The sequence below is a fragment of the Bos grunniens genome, chromosome 9, assembly GCF_055505025.1.
Source record: "Bos grunniens cultivar Pamir isolate PY7600 chromosome 9, Bosgru_T2T1.0, whole genome shotgun sequence".
Taxonomy (NCBI): domain Eukaryota; kingdom Metazoa; phylum Chordata; class Mammalia; order Artiodactyla; family Bovidae; genus Bos; species Bos grunniens.
Window position 1 is genome coordinate 97,336,435 of NC_141173.1, and position 19,478 is coordinate 97,355,912.

General features: G+C 42.8%; 1 protein-coding gene across 5 annotated transcripts in view; it reads right to left on the bottom strand.

The window, feature by feature from the left end:
- Positions 1 to 19,478, bottom strand: part of LOC147366441 (solute carrier family 22 member 2) — a 36,991-nt gene that overhangs the window by 4,014 nt on the left and 13,499 nt on the right. Inside the window, exons 6-10 of one of the 5 annotated variants that reach the window (XM_086316672.1) lie at positions 18,007 to 18,113; positions 15,801 to 16,015; positions 14,871 to 14,979; positions 8,292 to 8,404; positions 4,443 to 4,542 (exon numbers count right to left, since the gene is read on the bottom strand). In XM_086316672.1, the coding sequence (XP_086172798.1) occupies positions 4,443 to 4,542; positions 8,292 to 8,404; positions 14,871 to 14,979; positions 15,801 to 16,015; positions 18,007 to 18,113 (644 nt within the window). Of the gene's footprint in view, positions 1 to 4,442; positions 4,543 to 8,291; positions 8,405 to 14,870; positions 14,980 to 15,800; positions 16,016 to 18,006; positions 18,114 to 19,478 lie in introns of those variants that run through there. The other 4 variants (XR_015132489.1, XM_086316674.1, XM_086316673.1 and 1 more) reach the window with 4 other exon arrangements.

Genomic DNA, 19,478 nt, shown 5'->3' on the forward strand with positions numbered 1-19,478 from the left:
GGTTGATCAAGATCAAAGCTCTCAAACTCAAAGGTCCACACTCACCAGACGGAAAACAAGTGTCCTAGGCACCAAGCGTAGGGAAGGCAGGCCTGTGGCTGGCTCCCCAGGCATGCCCTTCAAAGAGCAGAGCTGTCACCACTCAGCTCCTCCAAACTGTCAACAGGAGGAAACTGCCTGCTCAGTGTTACCCAATTCTCTGATTAAAAAAAAAAAAAAAACAGATTCTGGAAATTCAGTTTATGTGGAATTTCCCACTTAACAAAATTATGTGGGCCAGGCAAAGCTCTTGAGACCCCGGTGTCCCATAAACTGCTAGGGTATGACCTCTGGCTGAATTCAAAGCCTCTTCCAAGTTCTAGGAAAAGCATCAGACCACTGTAACTCTTCTGCTGTGACCTTTGCCCAAGTACTGAATATGTGAAATGTGAAGGGTTTGTAGCATGGGTACAATTCAGCTCAATTCATGGCGCCAGTGGGCCGAAAATGGACTACGGATAAAACAAACAGTTATAGCTAAGAATGTCACATAAACAGATTCATGGGGGAGTGTGTCATATATGTTTCTCTGTATGTAGATTTTTAAAAAATTCTTCTATCTATTTATTTTTGATTGCACTGGGTCTTTGTTGCTGTGCTTGGGCTTTCTCTACTTGCGGCCAGCAACGGCAGCTCTCCAGTTGCGGTACACGGGGCTTCTCACTGAGGCGGCTTCTCTTGTGGAGCACAGGCTCTAGGCCCATGGGCTTCAGTAGGTGCTCCATGCAGGCTTCGGTGGTTGCGGTTTCCTGGCTCTCGGGCCTGGGGGCTTCCGTAGTCGTGGGACATGGGCTCCGTAGTTGCGGCTCATTGGCCCTAGAATGTGCATCTTCAGTAGCTACGGCCCACAGGCTTAGTTGCTCTGTGGCAAGTGGAATCCTCCTGGACCAGGGATCGAACTTGTGTCCCTTGCATTGGCTGTACCAACCGAAAGGGAAGTCTCTATTTTTGATTTTTAAGGTTACTTTTAAAATAGAATTGTATGTGTTCAGAGAGTGCAAAAAGTATGCACTGAAGAGTCTCCCTTCCACTTACATCCCATAGCCATTTAATTCCATAGACGATCAATGTTACGCATGTTCTTCCAAAGATAAATTGTATATATAATTTATATATATGTTTAATATATATTTAAGTTTCATATACATGTATTTTGCTCTTTGTACATAAATGATTATATACCTTTCTATGTTTTGTTTTTTTTCCCCATTAATAATACATCTGGGAGAATTTCCATATCAGTATATATATATCAAGGTGCTTCATTCTTTTTAATAACCATGGAGTGTTTTACTGAATGACCTACCATAGTTTACCTAACTGGTCTCCCAATCGATCGACATTTATGTTACTCTCACTCTTTTGATACATAAAAATTGCTTTAATGAATAATCCTGTACAAACACCATTTTACACACATAAATTTCTACAAGTATGGAATTGCTGTATACAAAAGTACACACATATACAATTTTGATACTATTGTCATACTGCCCATCAGAAATGTTTTAAGGACACTGCCTGTCTCTCCACATCTTTTACCAGCACAGTACAGTTGATCCTTGAACAACACAAGTTTGAACTGCATGTGTCCACTTACGTGTGGATTTTTTTCTATAAAAAAGTTGAAAAAGTTTTGGCAATTTGTGACAATTTGAAAAACTCTCAGATGAAACATGTAGCCTAGAAATTTTGAAAAAACTAAGAAAAAGTTAAGTACATCATGATGCATAAAGTATATGCAGACATTAGTCTGGGCTTCCCTGCTGGCTCCGTAGTAAAGAATTCCCCTGCAGGGCAGGAGATGGAGGAGATGCTGGTTCGATCCCTAGGTCAGGAAGATGCCCTGGAGGAGGGCATGGCAACCCACTCCAGTATTCCTGCCTGGAGAATCACATGGACAGAGGAGTCTGGAGAGATACAGTCTATAGGGTTGCAAGGAGTCAGACATGACTGAGGCGACTGAGCACGCATGCACGCACAAACTTTAGTCTATCCCTACATAGGCATAAGGTGAGTGATATTAATACAAAATTAATAATGTATTCATTTTCTTATTGTTTTATAATTTTGCTTTCAAAGAATTACATTATCTTACATTATGCCTCTCTTGATCGTACTGGAGAACCTGCCTACCATCACAGGTAAGTGGTTTTTTTAAAAAAATGTAACAAATGTTTCCAATGCTGTATTATGAATATGACTGTAATACTGTATGGCACAAAAATTTCATATCAATGCATTCATTCGTGTATAGGCTAGGCTGCTGTGAGCAGTGGAGGGTGATAGCATCAGTCAATTACAGCAGGCAGCCTTACAGCAACCACACAGACACCGCTCCAGTATCAGTGCATGAGTCATACATGGTGGCCGTGATTCAGTCGCTAAGTCGTGTCTGACTCGCAACCCTGCCAGACTCCTCTGTCGATAGGAATTCCCTGGCAAGAGTACTGGAGGAAATACTGCCATTTCCTCCTCCAGGGGATCTTCCCGACCCAAGGATCACACCTGTGTCTCCTGCATTGGCAGGTGGATTTTTTTTTTTTTTTTAACCACTGAGCCACCTGGGAAGCCCATGAATCACCATATCTGTAAATAAATATGGATTTCTTTTTTATATTATCTTTTCATTTTTGATGTCACTTGTTATTAATACACGTAAAATCTACCATGTTTCCTTTTTAATTTTATTTATTTAGTTTTGGCTGTGCTGGGTCTTCACTGCTTCGTGGGCTTTGCTCTAGTTTTGGTGAGCAGGGACTACTCTTCATGGTGGCATGCGGGCTTCTCATTGCGGCGACTTCTCTCGTTGGGGAGCACGGGCTCTAGGGCGTGCAGGCTTCAGTATTTGTGGCACGTGGGCTCAGAAGTTGTGGTTCCCAGGCTCTGGAGCACAGGCTCAACAGTTGTGGTGCATGGGCTTAGCGGCCTGTGGCCTGTGGGATCTTCCCGGATCAGGGATTGAACCCATGTTTCCTGCATTGGCAGGCCAATTCTTTACCACTGAGCCATCAGAGAAGTCCTACAGTGGTTTGCATCATATAGGAACATGTTCATGTAGGTGCTGATAGATGATTTGTCTTATAAACAGATGATGTAAATTTATAAATTTACAGTATTGATAAACAAGGTGTGTGAGTGCTAAGCTGCTTCAGTCGTATCTGACTCTATGTGACCCTATGGACTGTATCCTGCCAGGCTCCTCTGTCCATGGGATTCTCCAGGCAAGCATATCGGAGTGGGTTGCTATGCCCTCCTCCAGGGGATCCTCCAGACCCGGGGATCGAACCTGCATCTCTCATGTCTCCTGCATTGGCAGGCAGGTTCTTTACCACTAGTGCTACCTAAGAAGCCTGAAAAACGCGGTATAGTACTGTAAATGTATTTTATTTTCCTTACGATTTTCTTAATAACATTTTCTTTTCTATAGATTACTGTAGGAACACACTATATGATACATACAACATACGAAATATATCTGAACTGCCCTATGTGATTCATAAGCTTCTGATTATTAGCAGCTGGGGCTTCCCTTATAGCTCAGTTGGTAAAGAATCTGCCTGCAGTGCAGGAAACCAGGGTTTGATCCCTGGGTCGGGAAGATCCTCTGGAGAAGGAAATGGCAACCCGCTCCAGTATTCTTGCCTGGAAAATCTCATGGACAGAAGAGCCTGGTAGGCTGCAGTCCATGACTGGGTGACTAACACTTACTTACTTACTTACTTATTAGCGATTAAGTTTTGGGGGAATTGAAAGTAAGTGGATTTTGATTGCATAGGAGGTTGACACCCCTCACTCCTGTGCTGTTCAAGGGTCCACTGGATATTTTCAAGCAGTTTGATCTTTGACAATCCCAGGGGATAATAGTGCAGGGTAACTTTGTAATTCTCTTACTATGAAGGAGATTGGGCATATTAATATATTTTAGAGCTGTTTTTTCCTTCTTTTCACTAAATTATGTATTCAAGTCCTTTGTCCATTTTTTCCTACTGAGTGATTTTTCTTATGAATTTGTTAGTACTCTTTATACATTGGGAAAATTAGCCCTTTATGGAGGAGTAGACATTTTCTCTAAGTTTGCTTATCTTTTTTTAGCTTATGGAAGTTTTTCAACACAGTTTTAAATTTTTATGAAGGTGAACTTTTTTTTCCTAATGGGTCCTGGATATTTTTGGTCAAATTTTAAGTCTTCCTCACTGTGAAAGGGTAAAGGGCTTCTCCTATAATATCTTCATTCTCTTTTACTGTTTCTTTGTTGGTACATTTTAATCTTTGCTTTCATTTGAATTGATCTCAGTGTACAGTCGGAGGGACAGATTCACCATCATCTTTCTTTCCAGCCGGCTACAGCGTTTTCCCCAAACATGTATGGAATCGTTCGTGAAGAAACCGCAACTCCCTACCTCTGCATGTTCTCAGCTTCTTCAATGGTCTCAGGCAAAGTCTTCCCTTTGGTTTCTGGGAGCAACAGCACTAATCCTCCAGCAATCAGGCCAACCACAGCTGAGAGCCAAACAGACAAAGATCACATTCAGGGTTGATGCGTGCCGCTTCTGTAATAAGAGCTCCCCTTGTTTCTTAAAAAAATGTTTTTGATGATTTCCTATACTTACAGATTCCTTTGCCATCTCAGACTGCCCTGTTCTCCATCATAAATATTTAGCCTGTTCCAAACTCCGCTGAATTACAATTCCTTATAGGGAAATGAAATACTTCGCATTTTGAGTCAAAGTTATTCTAGGCTAGAGAACATTGCCATGATATTAAGATACTTTAGAGTTAGAAAATAACTCTGAAAAAAAACAATGCTAAGAAAAGAAAGAATATAGCCCTGCCAATATAAAGCACGTAGTAATGAAAATGAGTTAGAAACTTGGATTGTTACCAGCAAATAAAAGTAATGAATCACATATTACTTCATAACGGCATTAAATGGTATAGCCAGGCTTTTTATTTTTATTTATTGTTGCTTTTTATTTTTTATTTTACTGAAGTATAGTTGATCTACAACATTGGGTTAATATCAGGCATACAGCAAAGTGATTCACATATATATATTCTTTTTAATATATATAGCTTTTTAAATGTATACATTTATATATAGTCTTTTTATGTGTATATATAGTATCTATGTATATATGCATGTATTTTTTATGTATATCTATATATAGACTTTAAATGTATATAGATGTATGTATGTGTGTATAGACATAAAAAGACAATATATATCTATACAAATATATATACTTAAATATACATAAAAAGAATATATATACACACACAAATACATATATATACATAAAATATATATATACGTGCATACACACACACACGTGCTGTGCCATGCTTAGTCACTCACTCGTGTCCAACTCTTTGTGATCCCATGGACTATAGCCCACCAGGCTCTTCTGTCCACGGGATTCTCCAGGCAATAATCCTGGAGTGGGTGGCCATGCCCTCCTCCAGGGGATCCTCCCAAACCAGGGGTTGAACCCAGGTCTCCCTCATTGCAGGCAGATTCTTTACCATCTGAGCCACCAGGGAAGCCCATGAATACTGGCATGGGTAGCTTATCCCTTCTCCAGGGGTTCTTCCCGATCCAGGAATCAAACCAGGGTACATCTTTATATATTTTCTGTCATAGAATGCAAGAAGTAGGATGTGGGTTTTTTACTATTTAGGGGTTTCAAAAAAATGCCTGCTGGACTCCATTTTCTGCACCCTTAAAACTGAAATAGAAATACAGGCCTCCAGTGCGCAGTGGTTCAGGGCACCGGCTGTAGCTCTGGGCACCAGAGTGCTGACACCCCGAGTGCTGACACCCCGAGCACTGGTCGTAGAGCCCCGAGAAGCTCTACGATCTCCCGATACTCCAGGCACCTCTGCAGAATGTGGGATGATGTCTCCACCTCAAATGCTTGTTATGGGGCTGAAATGAGTTCATATTTGTTAGGTGCTTAGAAAAGTGCGTGGCCCGTGGCATGAACTTTTCCAGTGTATTCATGTGTTGGTTTTCAAGCTTCTAGATGACCATTTCTGGATATTACTAGAGCACAATTTGAACACTATTATCATGCATTGGAGAAGGAAATGGCAACCCACTCCAGTGTTCTTGCCTGGAGAATCCCAGGGACGGGGGAGCCTGGTGGGCTGCCGTCTCTGGGGTCGCACAGAGTCAGACACGACTGAAGCGACTTAGCAGCAGCAGCAGCAGCAGCAAAAACAGTGTAAAACTGCTCGTTTTGCTTCCTGCTAGCTATTAAAAGCTGGTGAGAGAAGGAAACTACCAGCAATATAAAATCAGGAATTGTCTTCTTCCCAGGTGGTTCTAGTGTTAAGGAACCTGCCTGCCAATGCAGGAGACACAAGAGACGCGGGTTCGATCCCTGGGTCAGGAAGATGCCCTGGAGAAAGGAATGGCTACCCATTCCAGTATTCTCACCTGGAGAATCCCCTGGACAGAGCAGCCTGGCAGATTATATATAGTTCATGGGGTCACAACGAGTTGGACACGACTGAGCCACTAACACTTTGCTTACTTCAAATTTGAAATGCAATTAAAATCCTTTATCTTTTTGATGGACAGGCAGGGCCCAAAGGAGGATCTAGGTCTGGGGAGTTCCTCTGGGTCTGGACTTCGCATAGTTTTTGTTGTTGTTGTTGTTAAATGGTACTAAGAGAAACAAAATAGATACTAAGGAGTATCTATTTTCTACCCAGAAATATCCCTCAGACCCACGGACCACTCACTGCCAACCTAGGGGAGTGGCCAAGGTTGGATTGTAAGGAAGAGACCAGAACGTGCTCCCAAGATGGAAAGGGGGTCCTGGGGTCAGGCCCCTTGGCCAGTGCTGGGGGAGGAAGGAGTCTGGGCCCGGGGCTCCCAGCCACTCTGCCTACCTTGGGATAGAGACCTCATGTTCTATCAACTTGGCCATCTTGTTGTTATTAAGGTGGAACATGGAAACATTCGTCAGGTCTCTTTCGAGGGTGAGTTCTCTCAATGCTTTGGAGTTTTTGCTGATAGATCTACAGCCGTGGAAACTTCTGCCCTCACAAGTCCCTCGAGCAGAAGGAATGAGCAGAGACACTTGGGTGTGACAACACGCAGGATTGGGGGAAAGCCATTTGCTGTCCCTCTGCTGTCATCTGAGACAGTCTTTACCTTCCTCCCCCAGACTGGGTCTTGTATGCCCGTGGGGAAAGCATTCCATTTCTGTCAAATTAAAACAAAGACTCGGAAGGAGTCTTAAAGAAGACAGGAGTGGGTGCATGGAGACCCCAGGGCTGACACACTGAGAGGGTGAAGTTACGTGTGTGGATCTGGAGCCGTGTCTGCCGGGTGCCCAGGAGGGCACCTGTCCCTCTGTCTGCCACTGGGGGAAGAGGCAGTGGATACTGGGTGAACGGAACCTCCCAGGATCCCAGCCCCTCTCAGTCTGCAGACTTAGGGTTCAGGACGCGGTAATGATTAGGTTAATCCCTCCCATTCTCTCCTGAGGCTGGTCGGGAGGGATGCACTCAGCACCCATACCTCCTTCAGGGTCAGCGGGCAGGACTGTGCCCCTGCTGCTTCAGTCTAATCGCTGAGGAACCTGAGGACAGGGCGCCAGCACCCCCACGGGTGTTCCTGTCATGTAACCCATTTTCTTTCTTTTTTAAAAAATGTACTTATTTGGCTGCACTGGGCCTTCACTGCAGCATGCAGGACCTTACAGTTGCAGCATGTGGAATCTAGTTCCCTGATCAGGGATCAAACCTGGGCCCCCTGTATTCTGAGCGCGGCGTCTTAACCTCTGGACGGCCAGGGAAGTCTGCACTCTCTCAGTCTTGGCCTTTGTTTCCCCTGGGTGTTGAAATTGCCCTTGGCAAAATTTTAACTGCTTCTTTTGAAGTAAGGAAGTAAAAAGAGTTTGGATTTTCCAATGTCTGGGCCTAGAGCAGATAGAAAGAATGAGTTCCTGGACAAAGAGGCAGACATCAGTGAGGGGAGAGGGTCTTCTTCAAGGAAACCCCCACCTCACTCGCCCTGGACTTTGCAGCTCTACGGGCGTGAGTCCTCGTGGGTTCCCAGACTTGAGTGTTAGCGGCTGCTAATGCTGTTAGTAACACTAGAGTTGCCACACTAATAGTAGTACCAATTACCAGTCACATTTAGTAGTGACTTGCAAGGAGAGCACTAGTTTGGAGGTAGAAACATGGAGACCCCTAAAAGACAGGTTTTCCTTCGGACATCTCTGAGGATTTCTTACCGAAAACCACCAGGGGGAGCTCGTGCCAGATGTCGGTGAGCCTGTAGACCAGGAAGGGGGTGAGGATGCCCCCGATGTCACACATGGAGGAGCACACGAGGACCCCGAGGTTCCTGAAACGCGGGACACCCATGTTTCCTTCTGCTTATCACAGGACCGTAGTTATCTCCCACGCCCGTCTTAAATACCTCCCCCAATCATTAAAACGGGTGCGAGCTGAAAGTCCTCACGGTACTGTCGACGCACGGAAACGATACATAATTCCATTCATGTTCTGCTGTACTTGTTTTATATTAACTTTCTCGAAGATGTCTAACTGGGGGCGGGGCCAATTTTGGATTCTTACTTTCATCACCGTCTGCCCTCGCTCTGCTCTGCCATCCTGCATGGGCTGTTCTCCCACCTGTGGCCATTCGGGCATCCCTCTCCGTGCAATGGCTCCTGTTCTCCCCACGTGGTTCCTGAGTTTTACCCCAGCCGGGGAGTGTGAGGTGTGACCTGCCTACTGCCTTGAAATGGTCCCATCCTCTTGAAAAGGAAGGTGCCTTCCCTAGAGATACCAAGCGCAGGAAGTCAGAAAGAGAAAGACACAGGAGGAGCCAAGATGGCGGAGGAGTAGGACGGGGAGAACACTTTCTCCCCCACAAATTCATCAAAAGAGCATTTAAACGTCGAGTAAATTCCACAAAACAACTTCTGAATGCCGGCAGAGGACATCAGGCACCCAGAAAAGCAACCCAACTCTTCGAAAGGAGAGAGAAGAAATACAGCTCCACCCACCAGAACACCGACACAAGCTTCCCTAACCAGGAAACCTTGACAAGCCACCTGTACAAACCCACACACAGTGAGGAAACGCCATAATAAAGAGAACTCCACAAACTGCCAGAATACAGAAAGGACACCCCAAACTCAGCAATTTAAACAAGATGAAGAGACAGAGGAATACTCAGCAGATAAAGGAACAGGATAAATGCCCACCAAACCAAACAAAAGAGGAAGAGATAGGGAATCTACCTGATAAAGAATTCCGAATAATGATAGTGAAATTGATCCAAAATCTTGAAACTAAAATGGAATCACAGATAAATAGCCTGGAGACAAGGATTGAGAAGATGCAAGAAAGGTTTAACAAGGACCTAGAAGAAATAAAAAAGAGTCAATATATAATGAATAATGCAATAAGTGAAATTAAAAACACTCTGGAGGCAACAAATAGTAGAATAACAGAGGCAGAAGACAGGATTAGTGAATTAGAAGATAGAATGGTAGAAATAAATGAATCAGAGAGGATAAAAGAAAAACGAATTAAAAGAAATGAGGACAATCTCAGAGACCTCCAGGACAATATTAAACGCTACAACATTCGAATCATAGGGGTTCCAGAAGAAGAAGACAAAAAGAAAGACCATGAGAAAATACTTGAGGAGATAATAGTGGAAAACTTCCCTAAAATGGGGAAGGAAATAATCACCCAAGTCCAAGAAACCCAGAGAGTACCAAACAGGATAAACCCAAGGAGAAACACCCCAAGACACATATTAATCAAATTAACAAAGATCAAACACAAAGAACAAATATTAAAAGCAGCAAGGGAAAAACAACAAATAACACACAAGGGAATTCCCATAAGGATAACAGCTGATCTTTCAATAGAAACTCTTCAAGCCAGGAGGGAATGGCAAGACATACTTAAAATGATGAAAGAAAATAACCTACAGCCCAGATTATTGTACCCAGCAAGGATCTCATTCAAGTATGAAGGAGAAATCAAAAGCTTTTCAGACAAGCAAAAGCTGAGAGAATTCTGCACCACCAAACCAGCTCTCCAACAAATACTAAAGGATATTCTCTAGACAGGAAACACAAAAACGGTGTATAAACTCGAACCCAAAACAATAAAGTAAATGGCAACGGGAACATACTTATCAGTAATTACCTTAAATGTAAATGGGTTGAATGCCCCAACCAAAAGACAAAGACTGGCTGAATGGATACAAAAACAAGACCCCTACATATGTTGTCTACAAGAGACCCACCTCAAAACAGGGGACACATACAGACTGAAAGTGAAGGGCTGGAAAAAGATTTTCCATGCAAATAGGGACCAAAAGAAAGCAGGAGTAGCAATACTCATATCAGATAAAATAGACTTTAAAACAAAGGCTGTGAAAAGAGACAAAGAAGGTCACTACATAATGATCAAAGGATCAATCCAAGAAGAAGATATAACAATTATAAATATATATGCACCCAACACGGGAGCACCACAGTACGTAAGACAAATGCTAACAAGTATGAAAGGAGAAATTAACAATAACACAATAATAGTGGGAGACTTTAATACCCCACTTACACCTATGGATAGATCAACTAAACAGAAAATTAACAAGGAAACACAAACTTTAAACGATACAATAGACCAGTTAGACCTAATTGATATCTATAGGTCATTTCATCCCAAAACAATGAATTTCACCTTTTTCTCAAGCGCACATGGAACCTTCTCCAGGATAGATCACATCCTGGGCCATAAAGCTAGCCTTGGTAAATTCAAAAAAATAGAAATCATTCCAAGCATTTTTTCTGACCACAATGCAGTAAGATTAGATCTCAATTACAGGAGAAAAACTATTAAAAATTCCAACATATGGAGGCTGAACAACACGCTGCTGAATAACCAACAAATCACAGAAGAAATCAAAAAAGAAATCAAAATTTGCATAGAAACGAATGAAAATGAAAACACAACAACCCAAAACCTGTGGGACACGGTAAAAGCAGTCCTAAGGGGAAAGTTCATAGCAATACAGGCACACCTCAAGAAACAAGAAAAAAGTCAAATAAATAACCTAACTCTACACCTAAAGCAACTAGAAAAGGAAGAAATGAAGAACCCCAGGGTTAGTAGAAGGAAAGAAATCTTAAAAATTAGAGCAGAAATAAATGCAAAAGAAACAAAAGAGACCATAGCAAAAATCAACAAAACCAAAAGCTGGTTCTTTGAAAGGATAAATAAAATTGACAAACCATTAGCTAGACTCATCAAGAAACAAAGGGAGAAAAATCAAATCAACAAAATTAGAAACGAAAATGGAGAGATCACAACAGACAACACAGAAATACAAAGGATCATAAGAGACTACTATCAACAATTATATGCCAATAAAATGGACAACGTGGAAGAAATGGACAAATTCTTAGAAAAGTACAACTTTCCAAAACTGGACCAGGAAGAAATAGAAAATCTTAACAGACCCATCACAAGCATGGAAATTGAAACTGTAATCAAAAATCTTCCAGCAAACAAAAGCCCCGGTCCAGACGGCTTCACAGCTGAATTCTACCAAAAATTTAGAGAAGAGCTAACACCTATCCTGCTCAAACTCTTCCAGAAAATTGCAGAGGAAGGTAAACTTCCAAACTCATTCTATGAGGCCACCATCACCCTAATACCAAAACCTGACAAAGATCCCACAAAAAAAGAAAACTACAGGCCAATATCACTGATGAACATAGATGCAAAAATCCTTAACAAAATTCTAGCAATCAGAATCCAACAACACATTAAAAAGATCATACACCATGATCAAGTGGGCTTTATCCCAGGGATGCAAGGATTCTTCAATATCTGCAAATCAATCAATGTAATACACCACATTAACAAATTGAAAAATAAAAACCATATGATTATCTCAATAGATGCAGAGAAAGCCTTTGACAAAATTCAACATCCATTTATGATAAAAACTCTCCAGAAAGCAGGAATAGAAGGAACATACCTCAACATAATAAAAGCTATATATGACAAACCCACTGCAAACATTATCCTCAATGGTGAAAAATTGAAAGCATTTCCTCTAAAGTCAGGAACAAGACAAGGGTGCCCACTTTCACCATTACTATTCAACATAGTTTTGGAAGTTTTGGCCACAGCAATCAGAGCAGAAAAAGAAATAAAAGGAATCCAAATTGGAAAAGAAGAAGTAAAACTCTCACTATTTGCAGATGACATGATCCTCTACATAGAAAACCCTAAAGAGTCCACCAGAAAATTACTAGAAATAATCAATGACTACAGTAAAGTTGCAGGATATAAAATCAACACACAGAAATCCCTGGCATTCCTATACACTAATAATGAGAAAACAGAAAGAGAAATTAAGGAAACAATTCCATTCACCATTGCAACGGAAAGAATAAAATACTTAGGAATATATCTACCTAAAGAAACTAAAGACCTATATATAGAAAACTATAAAACACTGGTGAAAGAAATCAAAGAGGACACTAATAGATGGAGAAATATACCATGTTCATGGATTGGAAGAATCAATATAGTGAAAATGAGTATACTACCCAAAGCAATTTATAGATTCAACGCAATCCCTATCAAGCTACCAACAGTATTCTTCACAGAGCTAGAACAAATAATTTCACAATTTGTATGGAAATACAAAAAACCTCGAATAGCCAAAGCGATCTTGAGAAAGAAGAATGGAACTGGAGGAATCAACCTACCTGACTTCAGGCTCTACTACAAAGCCACAGTTATCAAGACAGTATGGTACTGGCACAAAGACAGAATTATTGATCAATGGAATAAAATAGAAAGCCCAGAGATAAATCCACGCACATATGGACACCTTATCTTTGACAAAGGAGGCAAGAATATACAATGGATTAAAGACAATCTCTTTAACAAGTGGTGCTGGGAAATCTGGTCAACCACTTGTAAAAGAATGAAACTGGACCACTTTCTAACACCATACACAAAAATAAACTCAAAATGGATTAAAGATCTAAACGTAAGACCAGAAACTATAAAACTCCTAGAGGAGAACATAGGCAAAACACTCTCCGACATACATCACAGCAGGATCCTCTATGACCCACCTCCCAGAATATTGGAAATAAAAGCAAAAATAAACAAATGGGACCTAATTAACCTTAAAAGCTTCTGCACATCAAAGGAAACTATTAGCAAGGTGAAAAGACAGCCTTCAGAATGGGAGAAAATAATAGCAAATGAAGCAACCGACAAACAACTAATCTCAAAAATATACAAGCAACTCCTACAGCTCAACTCCAGAAAAATAAACGACCCAATCAAAAAATGGGCCAAAGAACTAAATAGACATTTCTCCAAAAAAGACATACAGATGGCTAACAAACACATGAAAAGATGCTCAACATCACTCATTATCAGAGAAATGCAAATCAAGACCACTATGAGGTACCATTTCACACCAGTCAGAATGGCTGCGATCCAAAAGTCTACAAATAATAAATGCTGGAGAGGGTGTGGAGAAAAGGGAACTCTCTTACACTGTTGGTGGGAATGCAAACTAGTACAGCCACTATGGAGAACAGTGTGGAGATTCCTTAAAAAACTGGAAATAGAACTGCCTTATGATCCAGCAACCCCACTGCTGGGCATACACACTGAGGAAACCAGAAGGGAAAGAGACACGTGTACCCCAATGTTCATCGCAGCACTGTTTATAATAGCCAAGACATGGAAGCAACCTAGATGTCCATCAGCAGATGAATGGATAAGAAAGCTGTGGTACATATACACAATGGAGTATTACTCAGCCATTAAAAAGAATTCATTTGAATCAGTTCTAATGAGGTGGATGAAACTGGAGCCTATTATACAGAGTGAAGTAAGCCAGAAGGAAAAACATAAATACAGTATACTAACGCACATATATGGAATTTAGAAAGATGGTAACAATAACCCGGTGTACGAGACAGCAAAAGAGACACTGATGTATAGAACAGTCTTATGGACTCTGTGGGAGAGGGAGAGGGTGGGAAGATTTGGGAGAATGGCAATGAAACATGTAAAATATCATGTAGGAAACGAGTTGCCAGTCCAGGTTCGATGCATGATGCTGGATGCTTGGGGCTGGTGCACTGGGACGGCCCAGAGGGATGGTATGGGGAGGGAGGAGGGAGGAGGGTTCGGGATGGGGAACACATGTATACCTGTGGCGGATTCATTTTGATATTTGGCAAAACTAATACAATTATGTAAAGTTTAAAAATAAAATAAAATTGGAAGAATAAAAAAAAAAAAAAAAATCATTAAAAAAAAAAAAAAAAGAGAAAGACAAATACCGTATGATGTCACCTACATGTGGAATCTAAAATATAACACAGATGAACTTATCTACAAAAGAGAAACAGACTCACAGACACAGATAATAGACTCATGGTTGCCAAGGAGCGTGGAAGGCGTGAGAGGCTTGGATTGGGGGTTCGGGGTTAGCAGAGGCACACTGTTCTATACAGGATGGATCAACCACAAGGTCCTACTGCTTAGCACAGGGAACTAGACTCGATATCCTGTGATAAATCGTAATGGAGAAGAATACGTAAAAGAATGTACATACGTATAACTGAATCATTTTGCTGTACAGTAGAAATTGGCACGCCACTGTAAATCAACTGTGCATCAATAAAATAAATTTCTTAAGAAAGGTGAGTTGTCCTCTGTCGGCACCTGTGGTCGTTCTCACCAGTAAACAAATGTCCCAGCCGCCCTCCTCGCGCTGAGGGGGACGTACGCACCTGATGAACGTGGGGTACAGTTCCGCGTTGACCAGGCAGACCATCTCATAGGCCATTGTGATCCCCATCCGACCCAGGCAAGCAGCCGTAACTCTTAGCCAGTGTAGATCTGAGGGGAAAACACATGGCTGACACGTGCTGCTCAGGCTCCCGGGCCACCCAACGGGGCTCGGCGGCAGAGGGGAGGGGCAAGGAGATAGTGCATCCCCCAGAACGGGACAAGAGTGCACCGCCGGCACTTCTGCAGCCTCAGGACAGTTCTGCAAAATCCCCCGCGTCTGCTCGTGTTAGCCTCACGGTTCTAACACACTCCTCACTTTAGACCTCGGTCGTTAATGACACCAGAATGACACCCGCTTCCGAAGTTCCACCAGCTTTCGTCTACAGAGGTGACCCAGAAGAAATAGCCTGCTCTCTGTGCTGGCCCAGCCAGAGAGCCCGAGGCGTGGGTCCTCCTAGCCTCTCTTGTTGTACTACATTAGAGAACCGACTCTTTGCAACCCCATGGACTGTAGCCTATCAGGCTCCTCCGTCCGTAGGATTTTCCAGACAAGAGTACCGGAGTGGGTTGCCATGTCCTTCTCCAGGGTAGCCTTCTGACCCAGGGATCGAACCCAGGTCTCCTGCATCACAGGCAGACGCTTTACCGTCTGAGCTACCAGGGAAGCCCAACTCAGAGAACCAGTGGATGTGATTATATCACATCAGGCCATCATGGGGTGCCATGGCTCTTACAGGCAGAGTTGCCATATGCGTTCACTCAGGAAAGTCCCAGATATTTCATTCATTCTTTCCAAATAGACTTCCACGCTGAAAAACATGGTCTTCCTATCAAAGGGCTGTGCTTCCCACGCCCCGCCCCCAAATCCCCGCCCCTGGCCCCTTCTCAGGGCCTTGGCAGACAAGACCCCAGCTTGGCCGGGCACTTACCCTCAGGGATAAAAACCGAGACCAGACAGGCTGCCCCCGCCACCATATTTGATACGGCCCATGGATAACGGCGACCTATGCGGTCAATGGTGAGGATGATGAGGAAGGCGGCAGGGAACTCGACCAGGGCAGAGTAGAAGAAGTCCAGGTAGATGTTGCTGCCCGCAAGGCCCATGTGCATGATGAGGCCCTGGTAGAGAACAGAGCTCGTGAACCTGAGCAAAGAGGAGAGCTCAGATCAAGACAAGCACCGTGAGCAAGTCACTGAAAGCTTGACTGTAGGACACCTTTCCTTGTCATCTTATTATGGCTTTCCCTCCATCCCACTGCTTTTACACCATCTGACCCATTACAGTGACTGGCTGTAACCTCAGAGTCTGGAAAGGGAAAGAATTAGGCTAACATTCCCTGGCCAAATTGAAAGGCGAGAAGCAACGTCTTACTGGAAGGATTTATTTAGTAGAACTGTTTCAGGTTATTAGTGGTTGTTAATCTTTTCTCTTTCTGGTCTTCTAATGACTACTTAATCCAAACATTAGGAACACAGGAGACCAAGTGGAAAGCAAATTCCCAAATGGATACAGCCCCACTTTTGATGATTTATCTTCTGACATGATACAGACAACATTTTAAAAATTAATTAATTTTTAAAATTGAAGAATAGTTGGTTTCAGTGTTGTGCCAGTCTCTGCTGTACAGCAAAGTGGCTCAGTTGTATACATGTATGCTTTCTTTTTAAATATTCTTTTCCATTATGGTTGATCACAGGATACTGAATCTAGTTCCCTGTGCTATATGGTAGGTCCCTGTTGTTTATCCATTCACAGACAAGACTTAGATGATGTTTCTGGTTTTGTTGACTGGAAGCGTTCAATGTCTGCAATGGAAAATATGTGGATAATGAGGCCAAGTTTCCCCGATGCATTTTGCATGCAATATTGTGAAGGCTGCTAAACTAACTCCTGCTAAGCTCTGCTTCTGTCGGTGACTGTGGATAGTCTTTATTGTTTAGCTGTCCCATGTGGCGTGCAGGACACTCAGGATCTTAGTTCCCCGACCAGGGATCGACCCCATGCTCCCTGCAGAGGGGGCGTGGACCGCCAGGGACGTCGCCTTCTGTCAGTGACTGTGAAGCATCATTTGGCTGCTCTGTGTCATCCCAGTGATGTCACTTAGTGAAGGGAAAGCGTGCTGCGTGGTGCAGAGGCTGGTGCGGAGCCCAGGGCTCTGGAGCAGCCTGCAGGCAGTGAGGATGCCCAGACTTGCTACTGGATGTGGAGTCAGTGGTTAATCCTGTCTAGTCTTGTTTGAGAAGTTTATTTATTTACATTTTATCCAGGTGGAAAAGAAAAGGCCTTGCAGTAGAGATCTACACTCATATCAATTAACCTATGTAACAAGGACCTACTGTATAGCACCGGGGACTCTATCAATATTTACTAACAACCTGTAAGGGCTTCCCTGGTGACTCAGATGGTAAAGAATCTGATCTGTCTGCCAATGCAGGAGACCCAGGTTCAATCCCTGAGTCAGGAAGATCCCCTGGAGAAGGGAACGGCAGACCACTTCAGTATTCTTGCCTGGAGAATTCTCATGGACTCCTCTCCTTCTCATGGACTCCTGCCAGAGGAGCCTGGCAGGCTGCAGTCCACGGGATCACAAAGAGTCAGACACAACTGAGTGGCTAACACTTCCACTTCTACTACTTCTATAAGGGAAGAGAATTTGAATCATATAAATATAAAAAAAAAAATATATATATATATGTATATGAATCACTGTGCTGTATAACTGAAACTAACATATTGTAAATCAATTATACTTCAATTTTTAAAAATCTATACCAATTGTCTCAGTTTGACATTAGAATCACTTGGAAGATTTTAAAACTACTGGTTCTTGGTTCCTAGCCTTGACAATTAAATCCATGTCTTTGTGGGAGAAGAGTCTGGCCTTGGTATTTTATAAACTCCCAGGTGATTCTTAAGGTAAAGCCCAGGTTGAGAATGTAGTGGTCTATGTGTTGGGTCTGTAAGCTGATTTCAACATCTGCCTGACAAAAATATAAATGAGCCCACTTGCAATCCACCACTGATGCTGACTGGACCTAGGCTACGTTTTGAAGGCCCTCTTGGTCCCTCCCTCTATGTGGATGTTGGAGATTAAAAGAATTTGGAGAGATTTTAAAGTGGAAAATAATCCTTACCAGTTGTACATCAAGATCAAGGTGTGTTTCCTTATCTGTGGGGTTCTGACCAAGTCAAGAAATGAAGGATTCAGCTTCTCACCAACTTCCTCATCAGGTCTGAGGCTCTGGGAACAGAAACAAGAGCAACAGTTTTGTATATTTCATGACGGCATCCCAGGGTCACCCGGGGAACATAATACCCTAGACTTGCTAAATGCTTTTAAAGTGCCCAGAGCTAGTTAAGCCCATCGCACACATTAACTCGTTTAATCAATATAACCACCCTGCAAGTTAGATTTTATGGTTTTCACTACGTCTCACAGAAGAGGAAACTGGGATACAGAGCAGCAAGGTAACTCATGCATATATATTATGGGATGTTGCTGGCAAAATGTGGTGGGGTAAAACTGAGGTCCTCCAGGGACCCTGAGGGCTGAGCACATTGACACACCCTCTCTGCACACCCGGACCCGAGTACGGCCAATAGGAGACTGCTCGGGGACCTTGGCACTCAGACCAGCATTGGCGTCACCTGGGGCTTGTTGGAATGAAAGGTCTCTGGGGACTTCTCTGGTGGTTCAGTGGCTAAGACTTCAGTGCAGGGGGCCTGGGTTCGATCCCTGCTCAGGGAACCAGGTCCCGCGTGCCAAATCTCATATGCTGCGTTGAAGATCGAAGATCCTGCATGTCTCAACTGAGACCTGGTGCAGCCAAACAAATAAATAAAATAAAATATCAAAATAATAAAGAGCGAAAAATCTCTGGCCCCAGCCCAGCCAGAGGGAAATGCACGTTCATAGGTTCCCCCGGTGAATTGAGAAGCCCACTCTAGAAGCACACAGTCGATGCTGAACCGGACAAGTTGGTGTTGGAAGAAGCCTCCAGGGAACCAGCAATGACCGGACTTAGTGTCCTCACAGGAACTCTGACCGTGGAGGGGAGACAGTGACCCAAATGTGCTTTATTCCCTGGCCAGTTTCCAAGAGGATCTGAATTCTAAGAATCAGTGCTATGCCAGCTGTTTATACAGAAAAAAAAAAAAAAAGGTACTCTAACCACCCAGAGAGGAAGTGAAGAAAAAAGGCCCCTGAGTCCCTCACTGTGAATGTCAGGTCAATCTCAGATTTGTACAGGTCACATCTTAGAGCCTCATCAGAAATTACTTGCTACTATGTCAATATAAATTCCTAGCGAGCTTGGTTTTCTCTTTACCAGGTCCTGTCAGGTGAAAAGTTTTAAATTAAAGGTGATGAGGTCTACTCAAGGTGAAATGCTAAGTGCACGGAAAATGGACACTTTGATTTGTTCTATTCAAGAAGGCAGGGGGGTGTTTAAAATATTTTGGGATACTTTTTATCTAAAATTTTAAAAATTCTAAGGAATTATTTGTGTTTGAAGATTCTTCCCTCTGTACTGGGGCTGAGGGCCAACACAGTCAAGAGATGAACAAGACAGAAGCTCCTCGTTTGACTTTCAAATGACTTTTGGTT